The sequence below is a fragment of the Oncorhynchus tshawytscha genome, linkage group LG01 (assembly GCF_018296145.1).
Source record: "Oncorhynchus tshawytscha isolate Ot180627B linkage group LG01, Otsh_v2.0, whole genome shotgun sequence".
NCBI lineage: Eukaryota > Metazoa > Chordata > Actinopteri > Salmoniformes > Salmonidae > Oncorhynchus > Oncorhynchus tshawytscha.
Genome location: NC_056429.1, coordinates 22,096,641 through 22,113,530, shown reverse-complemented (window position 1 = coordinate 22,113,530; position 16,890 = coordinate 22,096,641). Strand labels below are relative to the sequence as shown.

At 44.6% G+C, this 16,890-nt stretch overlaps 1 protein-coding gene across 1 annotated transcript in view; it reads right to left on the bottom strand.

The window, feature by feature from the left end:
• The window catches only part of LOC112245414 (glypican-5-like), a 156,429-nt gene that overhangs the window by 92,547 nt on the left and 46,992 nt on the right, over nucleotides 1-16,890 (bottom strand). The window contains exons 4-6 of the mRNA XM_024413544.2: nucleotides 16,454-16,611; nucleotides 16,068-16,127; nucleotides 10,746-10,868 (exon numbers count right to left, since the gene is read on the bottom strand). Of these exons, the coding sequence (XP_024269312.1) occupies nucleotides 10,746-10,868; nucleotides 16,068-16,127; nucleotides 16,454-16,611 (341 nt within the window). The remainder of the gene's footprint in view (nucleotides 1-10,745; nucleotides 10,869-16,067; nucleotides 16,128-16,453; nucleotides 16,612-16,890) is intronic.

Here is a 16,890-nt window from a genome sequence, read left to right as displayed (position 1 = left end):
ACTCACTAACACAGACACACAACGCAAGAGGACTCTGCCATGAGAAGCCCATTTGATGGCAGTCAGCTTCCAGTGAAGCAGCAGATATGAGAACAACATCAACAACAGAGGCAGTGAGCAGTAAGTCAGCTCAGCCCAGATTCTGTCAGAAGGCACCTTGGCCCCAGCCTCCCTGTGGGAACACGATCAGTAGTGTTTGGGGACTCAATTACAGTCTGCCACAGCACACACTATGACTACAGAGAGCCTGGAAGCAAATAATTCAATATATCCTCTGAACAGCCACCTCATTCACTTCCTTTTGGGTTCATCAGACAAAAACAGTTCCCTGTGAAACCCATACTGAGACACTTAACCTCATTGGACATTCTTAACCCAGTTTGAACTCTGCTGCTGTCATCATACCTGCCTGGCTGGCTGGGACAAAAACAGAGGACACGTTTAGGCTTGGCCGCTACAACACTGCTCTCTAGTGGTCCATGTCCCTTAATGTGGTAGTCACAGACTAATAGTAAACTGTGCTCACTGCTGTTGAGTGTAGAGTTTATCTTAATACAGTAGATACCACATGTCAAAGTAAAACAGGAATGTGATGCCTCATTCTCAGGTAATGTGGTCCTATGATAATGTGGTCCTCTGTAGCTATGTGGTCCTTTGTAGCTGTGTAGTCCTACGTAGCTCACTTGGTAGAGCATGGCTCTTGCAATACCAGGATTGTGGGTTTGATTCCTGGGACTGCCCACATGCAAAAAAAATGTCTGTAAGTCACTTTAAAGTTAAAGTGGCTGATAAATGGCATATATTAATATGGGAGTCCTAGAGGAAGACCTCTGTAGAGAAAATACCTGCGGATGCACACAATGTTGCTTCAGTTTTATCCATAGTGCAACTGCGTAACAATACAGTATGGGGAAGTTTGGAGTAATGGATGTTGTCACCTTTGGTGACCTGAAGGAATGTTTGGTCTTTTTTCACATGGATACAAGATGGTTCAAGATGGAGATGACAGAGAGGGCTGCCTCGCTTCTAGTTCTTAGAAAACTTTGCAGTATTTTGTTTTATTATGTATTATTGCTTACACTGTTAACCCAGAAAATGTTGTGTTATTACATACAGCCGGGAAGAACTATTGGATATCAGAGCAGCCGTAACTCACCAGCACCACCAGCATTATGCCCAGGAATACAACTTTCCCGAAGGGGATCCTTTGTTAGCACCACCCAGGGCAATTGAACTGATTCCAGAGGCCGCCCCAAAACAATGCTGGCGGAGAAGAGGAATTCTGGGGGGGTCTTCTAGTCAGACTTAGGAGGCTCGCACACCACCCACTGCTTCCGAGTATATTACTCACTAATGTTCAGTCCCTGGATAACAAGGTTGATGAGATCAGGGCAAGGGTTTCTTTCCAGAAAGACATCAGGGATTGTAACATAATCTGTTTCACAGAAACATGGCTCTCACGGGATATACTGTCGGAGTCGGTCCAGCCATCTGGATTCTCAATTCATCGCACCGACAGGAATAAACATCTCTCCGGGAAGAATGGCGGGGGTGTATATTTCATGATTAACGACTTATGGTGTATTTGCAATAACATACAGGAACTCAAGTCATTTTGTTCCCCGGACCTAGAATACCTCACAATCAAATGCAGACCATATTATCTCCCAAGAGGATTCTCTTCGGTTATTGTCACAGTCGTGTATATCCCCCCTCAAGCCGATACCACGACGACCCTCAAGAAACTTCAATGGACTTTATGCGAACTGGAAACCATATATCCTGAGGCTGCATTTATTGTAGCTGGGGATTTTAACAAAGCAAATTTGAGGAAAAGGCTACCTAAGTTATCTGCATATCGACTGTAGTACTCGTGCAGGAAAAACACTCAACCAGTGTTACTCCAACTTCTGGGATGCATACAAGGCCCTCCTCTGCCCTCCTTTCGGGCAAATCTGACCACGACTCCATTTTGCTCCTCCCTTCTTATAGGCAGAAATTCAGACAGGAAGCACCCGTGCTAAGGACTATTCAACGCTGGTCTGACCAATCGGAATCCACACTTCAAAACTCTTTTCATCACGCAGACTGGGATATGTTCCAGGTAGCTTCCGAGAATAATATTGACGTATACACTGAGACGGTCACTGAGTTTATCAAGAAGTGTATAGGAGATACCACTCTGACTATTAAAACCTACCCTCACCAGAAACTGTGGAAAGATGGCAGCATTCACGCAAAACTGAAAGTGCGAACCATTGCATTTAACCATGGCAAGGTGACTGGGAATATGGCAGAATGCAAACAGAGTAATCATTCCCTCCGCAAGGCAATCAAACAGGCAAAACGTCAGTATAGAGACAAAGTGTAGTCACAATTCAACGGCTGAGACAAGAGACGTATGTGGCAGGGTCTACAGACAATCACAGACTACAAAAGGAAAACCAGCCACGTCGCGGACACCGACGTCTTGTTTCCGGACAAGCTAAACACGTTCTTTGCCTGCTTTGAGGATAACACAGTGCCACTGACGTAGCCAGCTATCAAGGATTGTGGGCTCTCCCTTTCCGTGGCCAACGTGAGTAAGACATTTAAATGTGTTAACACTTGCAAGGCTGCCGGCCCAGATGGCATCCCTAGCGGCGTCCTCAGAGCATGCGCAGACCAGCTGGCTGGTGTGTTTAAGGACATATTCAATCTCTCCCTATCCCAGTCTGCTGTCCCAACATGCTTTCAAGATGGCCACCATTGCTCCTGTACCTAAGAATGCAAAGGTAACTGAACTAAATGACTATCACCCCGTAGCACTCACTTCTGTCATCATGAAGTGCTTTGAGAGACTAGTCAAGGATCATATCACCTCTACCTTACCTGCCACCCTAGACTCACTTCAACTTGCTTACCGCCCCAATAGGTCCACAGACAATGCAATTGCCATCACACTGCCCTATCCCATCTGGACAAGAGGAATACCTATGTAATGTAAGAATGCTGTTCATTGACTATAGCTGAGCATTCAACACCATAGTACCCTCCAAACTCATCATTAAGCTCGAGGCCTTGGGTCAGAACCCCGCCCTGTGCAATTGGGTCCTGGACTTCCTGATGGGAAGGTAGGAAAAAACACCTCCACTTCGCTGATCCTCAACACTGGAGCCCCACAAGGGTGTGTGCTCAGTCCCCTCCTGTACTCCCTGTTCACCCATGACTGCGTGGCCATGCACGCCTCCAACTCAATCATTCAATTTTCAGACGACATAACAGTAGGCTTGATTACCAACAACGACGAGACAGCCTACAGGGAGGAGGTGAGGGCTCTGGGAGTGTGGTGTCAGGAAAATAACCTGTCACTCAACGATCTTCTTCATCTGAGGAACAGGAAAGATCGGACCAAAACGCAGCGTGGTAAGTGTCCATTTCAATGTAATATAACTGAACACTAAATACAAAGTAACAAAAAGAACAACCGAAACAGCTCCGTCAGGTATAAAACAGAAAGAAACTACCCACAAAACCCATGTGGGCAAGAGCTACCTAAGTATGGTTCTCAATCAGAGACAACGATAGACAGCTGTCCCTGATTGAGAACCATACCCGGCCAAAAACAAAGAAATACAAAAACATAGAAAAAGGAACATAGAATGCCCACCCTAGTCACACCCTGGCCTAACCAAAATAGAGAATAAAAGCCTCTCTATGGCCAGGGCGTGACAGCCTCTTCAACCTGAGTAGGCTGAAGAAATTTGGCTTGGCACCTAAAACCCTCAAACTTTTACAATTGAGAGCATCCTGTCAGACTCTATCACCGCCTGGTATTGCAACTGCACCACCCACAACCGCAGTGCTCTCCAGAGGGTGGTGCAGTCTGCACAACGCATCACTGGGGGCAAACTTGTTTTTTTTATTTCACCTTTATTTAACCAGGTAGGCTAGTTGAGAACAAGTTCTCATTTACAACTGCGACCTGGCCAAGATAAAGCAAAGCAGTGCGACACAAACAACAACAGAGTTACACATGGAATAAACAAACGTACAGTCAATAACACAATAGAAAAAGTCTATGTACAGTGTGTGCAAATGGTGTGAGGAGGTAAGGCAATAAATAGGCCATAGTAGCGAAGTAATTACAATTTAGCAAATTAACACTGGAGTGATAGATGTGCAGACGATGATGTGCAAGTAGAAAAACTGGTGTGCAAAAGAGCAAAAAGGTCAATAAAAACAATATGGTGATGAAGTAGGTAGATTGGATGGGCTATTTACAGATAGGCTGTGTACAGCTGCAGTGATTCGTAAGCTGCTCAGATAGCTGATGCTTAAAGTGAGTGAGGGAGATATAGGTCTCCAGCGATTTTTGCAATTCGTTCCTGTCATTGGCAGCAGAGAACTGGAAGGAAAGAAGGCCAAAGGAGGTGTTGGCTTTGGGAATGACCAGTGAGATATACCTGCTGGAGCGAGTGCTACAGGTGGGTGTTGTTATGGTGACCAGTGAGCTGAGATAAGGTGGAGCTTTAACTAGCAAAGACTTGTAGATTACCTGGAGCCAGTGGGTCTTGCGCCGAATATGTAGCGAGGGTCAGCCAACGAGAGCATACAGGTTGCAGTGGTGGCTGTTATATGGGGCTTTAGTAACAAAGAGGCTATTTTGTAAATGACATTGCCCAAGTCGAGGATCGGTAGGATAGTCAGTTTTACGAGGGTATGTTTGGCAATGTGAGTGAAGGAGGCATTGTTACGAAATAGGAAGCCGATTATAGATTTAATTTTGGATTGGAGATGTTTAATGAGTCTGGAAGGAGAGTTTACAGTCTAGCCCGACACCTAGGTATTTGTAGATGTCCACAGATTCTATGTCAGAACCGTCCAGATTAGTGCTGTTAGTCGGGCAGGCGGGTACGGGCAGCGATCGGTTGAACAGCAAGCATTTCGTTTAACTAGCGTTTAAGAGCAGTTGACGGCAACGGAAGGAGTGTTGTATGGCATTGAAGCTCGTTTGGAGGTTTGTTAACACAGTGTCCAAAGAAGGGCCAGATGTATACAGAATGGTGTCGTCTGCGTGGAGGTGGATCAGTGAATCACCTGCAACAAAAGCAACATTGTTGATATATACAGAGAAAATAGTCTGTCCGAGAATTGAACGCTGTGGTACCCCCTTAGAGGATGCCAGAGGTCCGGACAACAGGCCCTCCGATTTGACACACTGAACTCTGTCTGAGAAGTAGTTGGTGAACCAGGCGAGGCAGTTATTTGAGAAACCAAGGCTGTTGAGTCTGGCGATAAGAATGTGGTGATTGACAGAGTCAAAAGCCTTGGCCAGGTCGATGAAGACGGCTGCACAGTACTGTCTTTTATCGATGGCGGTTATGATATCGTTTAGTACCTTGAGCGTGGCTGAGGTGCACCCGTGACCAGCTCGGAAACCATACTGCACAGCGGGAGAAGGTACAGTGGGATTCGAAATGGTCAGTGATCTGTTTGTTAACTTGGCTTTCGAAGACTTTAGAAAGGCAGGGCAGGATGGATATAGGTCTGGAACAGTTTGGGTCTAGAGTGTCACCCCCTTGAAGAGGGGGATGACCGCGGCAGCTTTCCAATCTTTAGGGATCTCGAACGATACGAAAGAGAGTTTGAACAGACTGGTAATAGGGGTTGCAACAATGGTGGCGGATCATTTTAGAAAGACAGGGTCCAGATTGTCTAGCCCAGCTGATGTGTATGGGTCCAGGTTTTGCAGCTCTTTCAGAACATCTGCTATCTGGATTTAGGTGAAGGAGAAGCAGGGGAGGCTTGGGCAAGTAGCTGTGGTGGGTGAGGAGCTGTTGGCCGGGGTTGGGGAAGCCAGGAGGAAAGCATGGCCAGCCGTAGAGAAATGCTTATGTTGAGTGGGACTAGGGGCTCCGCAGTGAAATAAAACAATGATAACTATCCTAAACAACAGTATACAAGGCATATTGACATTAGAGAGAGACATAAAGCGAGGCATAAAGCAATCACGGGTGCTGATTGGGAGAGCTAGCTAAGACAACAATGGGTAAGACAACAACAGCGAATTAGCTTAGACAACAACAACAGCTAAAATGGTGATGAATGGGCAGAGAGGGTCAGTTAACTACACACAGGGCCTGAGTTCGAGGCTGGGGCCGTCAGATAAACAAAATAAACAAACTGGAGTACCGTGATTAATGAACAGTCCAGCAGGCATCAGCTATGTAGCCAATGATCATAGGGTCCAGTGAACAGCAATAGATGAAACAGGGAAGCCGCAAGGTAGTCGTTACTACGCTAGCAAGCAGGAGACACGGCATTCAAAAAAAGTTAGCAGGCAGGAGCTAGTAGAAGTGTCTGCTCTGACGTCCGGCAAAGGCCGGTTGAGGGCACAACGGATGGAATTACGTCGGCAGACCAGTCGTGATGGAACGGCGGGGCTCCGTGTCGACAAAGGGTCCAGGCCAGCTGTCAAAATAGGTATTGTAAATGAAGTAATTTTGTTTGCTAGCCGGGAGATGAGCATGGCTCGCGGATAACTGGTGCTAGCTTCGGGACAATGGCATTAGCCACTATAGCCACTCGATAACAGCTAGCTAGCAGCGATGATACGATGCAAAGGTCCAGAACTTACAGCAAGAATCTGGTGGTGTAGTGGATTCTAGTCGTGTTAGTGAAGAGTCCGGGAGGCATCAGCTGTGTAGCCGAGTGATCAAAGGGTCCACTGAGCAGGCCGGGAGATGGCATCAAGGCTAGCTTTCGGGCTGGGCCACTCGGTGGCAGCTAGCTAGCTGCGATGATCAGGAGCAATAGTCCAGGGCTTATGGCAGGAATCCGGTGTTGTAGTGGAGAAAAACAGTCCGATATGCTCAGGGTTGATAACGCGCTGTGCAGACTGGCAGGCTGGCAAGTATTATCCAGCGTCTGGTGTCTGTGCTAAAGGTAAAGGCCACTAGCAGTGGCTAAAAATTACTAAATAGCTAGTAGCTAATTAGCTGGTTAACTTCTGATGGCAAGTTTCTGATGGAGGTTCTGGCTATAAGGTCTAAAAATAGCAGATCCTTATCACATTGGGTGAGGCGGGTTGCCGGAAGGTATATTTAATTTAAAAATGGAAAAAGAGATTGAAAATATATTGAAATCTTTACAAAAAAAGATGAAAAATACAAAATTTACATGGGAGAACGACAAACAATGTCTATACTGCACGCCATCTTGGAAAAACTACCTGCCCTCCAGGACACCTACAGCACCCAATGTCACAGGAAGGCCAAAAAGATCATCAAGGACAACAACCACCCGAGCCACTGCCTGTTCACCCCATTATCATCCAGAAGGCGAGGTCAGTACAGGTGCATCAAAGCTGGGACCGAGAGACTGAAAAACAGCTTCTATCTCAAGGCCATCACTGTTAAATAGCCATCACTAGCACAGATAGTCTGCTGCCTACATACACAGACTTGACATTATTGGCCACTTTAATAATGTCTACATATCTTGCATTACTCATCTCATATGTATATACTGTATTCTATACTATCTACTGTATCTTAGTCTATGCCGCTCTGACGTTGCTTTTCCATATATTTATATATTCTAAATTCCATTCCTTTACTTAGATTTGTGTGTATTAGGTATTTGTTGTGAAATTGTTAGATATTACTTGTTAGATATTGCTGCACTGTCGGAACTAGAAGCACAAGCATTTCGCTACACCTGCAACAACATCTGCTAAACACGTGTATGGGACCAATAAAATTTGATTTGATTTAGATACATCCTCTAGGTGGCAGTGTTTCCCCATAATGTGGGGTGGGTAGCAGAGACCGTATTAGTACAGTATGAGAAGAGGTTATTCACGGCACCTATCCAAACTCATGTGATGCTTGAATTTAAAGCCTTGCAAATATTGTTTTGACTCTTAGATGCAGAGAACTCCGGTTAAGTGATATATGATGCCTGCCTACATACCATGAGAGGGTTAAACCAATCTATAAGAACACCTAATGGCACTCCTGATTGGCGCAGCCGTCTAAGACACTGCATCTCAGTGCAAGAGGCGTCACCACAGTCCCTGGTTTGAATTCAGGCTGTATCACATCTGGCCGTGAATGGGAGTCCCATAGGGTGGCGCACAATTGGCCCAGCGTTGTCCGGGGTAGGCCGTCATTGTAAATAAGAATTTGTTCTTAACTGACTTGCCCAGTTAAATAAAGGTTCAATAGAAAATGTAAAAATATATAAATAAAATACAGAGACAATGTCAGAACTGTCTCAGGACAGATAACACAGCAAAGAGACTTTTCATTTTCTGTTAACACATAAGCAACCACACAAGCGAAGGCATTTGTCAGTAAGTGAATTGGGTCAAACAGGAGTGGTGTGGTGCACGGGGGTGCACGGGGGGGTTCAGTGAATTGAAACTGTAAAGAGGTCAGCAGAGTGGCTGTGCCCCAGTGTCTCTGTGCCCTCCTATTCCACAGCGCTTGGCTGGGCTCCAGCCGCCAGGCTCCAAGCCCCAGGCTCCAGGCTGCAGCCCCAGAGGGCCAGACAACAGACCCTTCTCTCAGTGGTCCCTGGTGGGGGGGGCAGCAGGTACATTAGGAGGGGAGGAGGAGGCCCCCCTCTGCTCTTCTGCAAGGTTCACAAAGCCTGAATGGCCACCAGGCCTGGGGCCTTCAATAGTGCCACACAGAGGGCCCACAGGAGCCCCAGTGAACCCCCTCCGTCTCTCCCTAGCCCACAACAAACCAACAAGAGAATTGGAATTTCGGTTTACTTCCTGAATTGACTGGAATTTTAACTGAATCGAGCCCAAGCCTACTATTTACATTTTAATCATTTAGCCAGTGACTTACAGTTAGTGCATTCATCTTAAGATAGCTAGATATGACAACCACACATCACAAGCATAGTAAGTACACTTTTCCTCAATTAAGTAGTTATCAGCAAAGGTGGGGGTGGGGGGGTCAAGTACAAGTGATGATTCAGGAGTTGTATTTGTTTTTATTTTATTTATTATTTTTGGGGGGTCGAGGTGAGGAGGTGGATTATTTAAGATACTCTTTAAAGAGGTAGGGTTTCAGGTGCTTTTGGAAGATGGGCAGGGACTTTCCTGTCCAAACCTCAGGGGGAAGCTGGTTCCACCATTGGGGTACCAGGATAGAGAAGAGCTTGGAGTGGGCTGAGGGGAGCTGGCCTCCCATAGGGAAGGAAAGGAAAGGGGGATACCTAGACAGTTGAACTGAATGCATTCAAGTGAAATGAGTCTTCCACATTTAAACCAACCCCTCTGAATCAGAGAGGTGCAGGGGGCTGCCTTAATCGACATCCGGTGGGAGGGCCAATGTGTGTTGATACAGTATTAGTTATAGACAACCACTAAACAAACAAATTAGCACACACAATAACTGGAGTGGATTGAGTGCTATTGGTATTATACAAAACATGGTTTCTGTGGTTCTTTAGGGGAGACCACACCAACCCCCACCAGCACTCCCAGCCCAAAGCAATTCAAAAAAACACTCTCCGCTGGCTCCAACACCCCTTCATGGCCAGTGAATTCAACAAGAATAGAAAAAAAAACTGTTGAATTGGCTGAAAGGGGGACAAAACAGAGGCCTAAATGTGATAGTGGGGGAGCACAGTTCCAGCCCAGGAGGCCTAGGTGAATGGGGTCTCTCTGCCTACTCCACAACAGAGGAGGGGAAGCTGTTCTGCACCAGGGCCAGAGGGGGGGACCAGCCCAAAACATTCAAGGAGAGCTGGTCAGAATGGGAGGTCAGATAAGTACACAAAACAGTTTACACTGTGGTCCATGCTGTATGGGCTTTTTATCCGACTCAACAGTAACCAGGATGACCAACGTTATTATAGGACAGAGTGGCAGAATATGTGTGTGTGTGTGTGTGTGTGTGTGTGTGTGTGTGTGTGTGTGTGTGTGTGTGTGTGTGTGTGTGTGTGTGTGTGTGTGTGTGTGTGTGTGTGTGTGTGTGTGTGTGTGTGTGTGTGTGTGTGTGTGTGTGTGTGTGTTTGAACGCTTGTTTCTACATGTGTGTTTTTAGGAAGGTGCTTCTCCAAAGTTTCCAATGTAATTTTCATGAGAATGGCCTCTAGAATTTTATAAATGAACACACTATACTCCAAAGGTCTAGGGACATGCTCCCAATATCCATGGCGTCCAAATGTCTATAGGCCCCCTGGTTAAACTCATTATCCCCATGCACCCTCGCTGGTTTGAAATCTCTTACACCAGACATTCGTGGACTCTTCTAGGTCCTCAAAACCAGAATCCATGCCCTCAGATGTCAATAAGGGCTTGACCAGGATATCTGATTTGTTTTTAACCTGGTTGAATGTGTTTTTATGTTAGCATCAATTACTTGAATTTCTCTTAATGGGATAGAAAAGAGTCATGTGATTTGCCTTAATGTGTATTGACATCATGTGTTAAAGATTCAGAAGAACCTCTCTCTTTTAATGGGCAACAAGACCTGTATAGAGAACGTAACAGAAAGGCTAAGCCCATTATTTATTTATTTTTTATTTCACCTTTATTTAACCAGGTAGGCCAGTTGAGAACAAGTTCTCATTTACAACTGCGACCTGGCCAAGATAAAGCAAAGCAGTGCAACAAAAACAACAAAGAGTTACACATAAACAAAAGTACAGTCAATGACACAATATAATTCATTTAAAATGTTTTAATTTTTAAGTGTGACAGACACAGATGTAGACCAATAGAAAGGGTCCATTCCTACCTCTCCACCACATCCTCCCCGCTCCAGCAGGTGAAGTCATCCACCACCATCTCACTCTCACAAAGCATCTCTGGCAACGCAGAGAAGAAGGACCTGTAGCGTTGGATATAGCCCATAAACTCTCTGAGGTAGAGGAGAGAGCGAGGAAAAGGGAGACAGAGAGGGGAGAGGGAAGAACGAGAGAGGGTGGGGGGTGCTGATCATAAACACAATATCATAGAATCGAATGTATATTCATTGAGGTGCCCTTCAGACAGTATTCACACCCCTTGACTTTTTCCACATTTTGTTGTGTTACAAAGTGGGATTAAAATTGATTTCATTGTAATTTTGTTTGTCAACGATCTACACAAAATACTATGTAATGTCAACGTTTTTAAAAAAAGAGATGGAAAATGAAACACTAACATAACTTCATTAGTTAATACATGTTAGAATCACCTTTGGCAGCAATTACAGCTTTGAGTTTTTCTGGATAAGCCTCTAAAAGCTTTGCACACCTGGATTGTAAAATATTTGCCCATTATTCTTTCAAAAATTCTTCAAGCTCGTTGTTGATCATTTCTAGACAGACATTTGCAAGTCTTGGCATAGATTTTAAAGCCGATTTAAGTCAAAACTGTAACTAGGTCACTCAGGAATATTCAACGTCATCTTGAAAAGCAACTCCAGTGCATATTTGGCCTTATGTTTTAGGTAATTGTCGTGCTGAAAAGTGAATATGTCTGCCAGTGAATGTTGGAAGCAGACTGAACCAAGTTTTCCCAAGGATTTTGCCTGTACTTAGCTCTATTCCGGTTAATTTGATCCGAAAAAATGTCCTTGCCGATGACAAGCATACCCATAACATGATGCAGCCATCACCACGCTTTAAAATATGAAGTGGTCTCAGCGATGTGTTGGATTTGCCACAAATATAACGCTTTGTGTTCATAACAAAAAGTTTATTTATTTGCTACATTTTTTTGCAGTATTACATTACTTTAATGCAAACAGGATGCATGTTTTGACATAGTTTTATTCTGTATAGGCTTCCATCTTTCAGTCTGTCATTTATGTTAGTATTGTGGAGTAACTACAATGCTGCTGATATATCCTCAGTTACAACCTTATTTTAAAATTGATTCAAGAATTCCCCCCTCTCAATCTACACACAATACCCCATAATGACAAAGTAAAAACAGGTTTTTTGCACATTTATAATAAAAAACAACTGAAATATCACATTTACGTACAAATTCAGACTCTTTGCTCAGTACTTTGTTGAAACACCTTTGGCAGCGATTACAGCCTCGGGTCTTCTTGGATATGAAGCTACAAGCTTGGCACACCTGTATTTGGGGAGTTTATCCTCTGCAGATCCTCTCAAGCTCTGTCAGGTTGGAGGGGGGAGTGACGCCACAGCATGATGCTGCCACCACCATGCTTCACTGTAGGAATGATGCCAGGTTTCCTCCAGTCGTGAGGCTTGGCATTCAGGTCAAAGAGTTCAATCTTGGTTTCATCAATCCAGAGAATCTTGTTTCTCATGGTCTGAGAGTCCTTTATGTGACTTTTGGAAAACTCCAAGCGGGCTGTCAAGTGCCTTTTACTGAGGAGTGGCTTCTGTCTGGCCACTCTACCATAAAGGCCTGATTGATAGAGTGCTGCAATCTACACACAATAACCCATAATGACGAAGCGAAAACTGTTTTTTAGACATTTTTGCAAATTATAAACCCCCAAAAAACAGAAATACCTTATTTACATAAGAATTCAGACCCTTTGCTATGAGACTTGAAATTCAGCTCAGGTGCATCCTGTTTTCATTGATCATCCTTGAGATGTTTCAAAAACTTGATTGGAGTCCACCTATGGTAAAATCAATTGATTAGACATTACTTGTCTATACAGCGGGGCAAAAAAGTATTTAGTCAGCCACCAATTGTGCAAGTTCTCCCACTTAAAAAGATGAGAGAGGCCTGTAATTTTCATCATAGGTAAACTTCAACTATGACAGACAAAATGAAAAAAAAAATGTAATGAATGTTTTTGCAAATTATGGTGGAAAATAAGTATTTGGTCAATAACAAAAGTTTATCTCAATACGTTGTTATATACCCTTTGTTGGCAATGACAGAGGTCAAATGTTTTCTGTAAGTCTTCACAAGGTTTTCACACAGTGTTGCTGGTATTTTGGCCCATTCCTCCATGCAGATCTCCTCTAGAGCAGTGATGTTTTGGGGCTGTTGCTGGGAAACACGGACTTTCAACTCCCTCCAAAGATGTTCTATGGGGTTGAGATCTGGAGACTGGCTAGGCCCCTCCAGGACCTTGAAATGCTTCTTACAAAGCCACTCCTTCGTTGCCCGGGCGGTGTGTTTGGGATCATTGTCATGCTGAAAGACCCAGCCACGTTTCATCTTCAATGCCCTTGCCGATGGAAGGAGGTTTTCGCTTAAAATCTCACGATACATGGCCCCATTCATTCTTTCCTTTACACGGATCAGTCGTCCTGGTCCCTTTGCAGAAAAACAGCCCCAAAGCATGATGTATCCACCCCCATGCTTCACAGTAGGTATGGTGTTCTTTGGATGCAACTCAGCATTCTTTGTCCACCAAACACGACGAGTTGAGTTTTTACCAAAAAGTTATATTTTGGTTTCATCTGACCATATGACATTCTCCCAATCTTCTTCTGGATCATCCAAATGCTCTCTAGCAAACTTCAGACGGGCCTGGACATGTACTGGCTTAAGCTGGGGGACACGTCTGGCACTGCAGGATTTGAGTCCCTGGCGGCGTAGTGTGTTACTGATGGTAGGCTTTGTTACTTTGGTCCCAGCTCTCTGCAGTTCATTCACTAGGTCCCGCTGTGTGGTTCTGGGATTTTTGCTCACTGTTCTTGAGATCATTTTGACCCCACGGGGTGAGATCTTGCGTGGAGCCCCAGATCGAGGGAGATTATCAGTGGTCTTGTATGTCTTCCATTTCCTAATAATTGCTCCCACAGTTGATTTCTTCAAACCAAGCTGCTTACCTATTGCAGGTTCAGTCTTCCCAGCCTGGTGCAGGTCTACAATTTTGTTTCTGGTGTCCTTTGACAGCTCTTTGGTCTTGGCCATTGTGGAGTTTGGAGTGTGACTGTTTGAGGTTGTGGACAAGTGTCTTTTATACTGATAACAAGTTCAAACAGGTGCCATTAATACAGGTAACGAGTGGAGGACAGAAGAGCCTCTTAAAGAGGAAGTTACAGGTCTGTGAGAGCCAGAAATCTTGCTTGTTTGTAGGTGACCAAATACTTATTTTCCACCATAATTTGAAAATAAATTCATAAAAAATCCTACAAGGTGATTTTCTGGATTTTTTTCCCTCATTTTGTCTGTCATAGTTGAAGTGTACCTATGATGAAAATTACAGGCCTCTCTCATATTTTTAAGTGGGAGAACTTGCACAATTGGTGGCTGACTAAATACTTTTTTGCCCCACTGTATAAGGTCCCACAGTTGACAATGCGTGTCAGAGCAAAAACCAAGCCACTGAGCCGAAGGAATTACCCGTAGAGCTCCGAGACAGGTGTGTGTTGAGGCACAGATCTGGGGAAGGATACCAAAAACATTCTGCAGCATTGAAGGTCCCCAAGAACACAGTGGCATCCATCACTCTTAAATGGAAGAAGTTTGGACCAACCAAGAATCTTCCTAGAGCTGGTTGCCCGGTCAAACTGAACAATCGGGGGAGAATATCAACATAGCATCATGCTGTGGGGTGATTTTTCAGCGGGAAGGAATGGGAGACTAGTCAGGATTGAGGGAAAGATGAACAGAACAAAGTACAGAGAGATACTTTTTTTTCAACCCAGAAGCCAGCCACACCAATGTGTTGGAGGAAACACAGTACACCTGGCAACCTGGTCAGCATGCACTGCGCCCAGCCCGCAACAGGAGTCACTAGTGCGCGATGAGACAAGGACATCCCTGCCGGCCAAACCCTCCCTAACCCGGATGACACTGGGCCAATTGTGCACCGCCCCATGGGCCTCCCGGTCGCGGCCGGCTGCGACAGAGCCTGGGCTCGAACCCAGAATCTCTGGTGGCACAGCTAGCACTGCAATGCAGTGCCCTAGACCACTGTGCCACCCAGGAAGCCCACAGAGAGATCCTTGATGAAAACCTGCTCGAGAGCACTCAGCACCTCAGACTGTGGCGAAGGTTCACTTTCCAACAGGACAAGACAACGCAGGAGTGGCTTCGGGACAAGTCTCTGAATGTCCTTGAGTGGCTCAGCCAGAGCCGGACCGATTGAACATCTCTGGAGAGACCTGAAAATAGCTGTGCAGCGACGCTCCCCATCCAACCTGACAGAGCTTGAGAGGATCTGCAGTGAAGAATGGGAGAAACTCCCCAAGAAGACTCAAGGATGTAACCGCTGCCAAAGGTGCTTCAACAAAGTACTGAATAAAGGGTCTGAATACTTAAGTAAATGTGATATTTCCGTTTTGTATTTGTAATAAATTTGCTAAAATGTAAAAAACAAAGCAATTTTTGCCTTGTCATTATGGGATATTGTGTGTAGAAAAAAACAATTTAGTCAATTTTAGAACAAGTCTGTAACGTAACAGAATGTGGAAAAAGTCAAGGGGTCTGAATACTTTCCAAATGCACTGTAGGAAGGGTGCCTATATCTTTGTAGTGACTGGGGGTATTGATACACCATCCAAAGTGTAATTAATAACTGCACCATGCTCAAAGGGATATTCAATGTCTGTTGTTTTTATACCCATCTACCAATAGGTGCCCTTTGTGAACCACTGGAAAACCTCATTCATCTTTGTGTTTGAATCTGTGCTTGAAATTTACTGCTCGATTGAGGGAGCTTACAGATAATTGTATGTGTGGGGTACAGAGATGAGGTAGTCATGAAAAAATAATGTTAAACACTATTATTGAATACAGAGTGAGTGCATGCAACTTATTATGTAACTTGTTAAGCACATTTTTACTCCTGAACTTATTTAGGCTTACCATAACAAAAGGGTTGAATACTGATTGACATTTCAGCTTTTCATTTTTAATTTGTACAAATGTCTAAAGACATAATTCCACTTTGACATTATGGGGTATTGTGTGTAGATCAGTAACACAACATGTCAATTGAATCAATGTTGAATTCAGGTTGTAACACAACAAATGTGGAAAAAATCAAGGGGTGTGAATACTTTCTGAAGGCACTGTATGTATATTTATTAAGGTGACATAATGTGTCGCTGGTGACCAACCCCTGTACTCCATGTCAGACGGCCACATTAACGAGCGAGGGGGAGATGCTGGGCTTCATGCTTACCTTGAGATCTTTTTTAGACTTCTAGGCTTATTATTCTTGGATGGTTTCAGAGGAAAGGACCTGGGAGGATATGATCATGGTCAGGGAGAGGAGAGGAGGAGAGAGGATGAGAGAGATGGTGTAGGAATAGCAGGGATCCAATGCAAAGCAAACACAAGTCAATGCGAAGGAGAGGGAAAACAGAACTTCAAAATGTAAAAAAACATAATGATAGAGAAAGCTTGTTTGACAAAAAATATATGTGGCAAAGTGTGCTTATAAGTAACTCATACTGCTATGCGCAAATACATTTTGGGGGACAGAGTGGAACACAGCATGCCAACCAGCTACAACACCAACCACTATAAGGCAGCTAACCAGACACTATGGCCGCCTCTCTCTCTCACCTCCTGGTATGCGACAAGTGGTCCCGTGTGACCTCAGCTGGGGAGGACGTCATCACCATCGAGGTCGGGGAGGTACTCACAGAGGTCATGACCTTCAAGGTGGAACGTATGCTTGTCACTGACGGAGTGTCTGTGAGAGGCCCACACACTTTATCAACCTAAGAGAGAGGGATAGGAGAGAGGGGTGGAGAGAGGGGGGGTGAAGGGTGGGTAGAGAAGGAAATTAGACAGTGTGTGAAAAAAGAGGGCGCCCATTACATCCCTAACAGAGTCACTCTACAGTATATGAGAACACAATGATAAGAATATTTTGCAGATGTGCAGGGCTCATGCTGTGGAAATCATCAGTGACACAATGGTGATTATTCTTGCCTAAAACCAGAACGAACACAGAACTATGATACTGCACAGAGAAGAATGATCCAGTCGCTAGACAA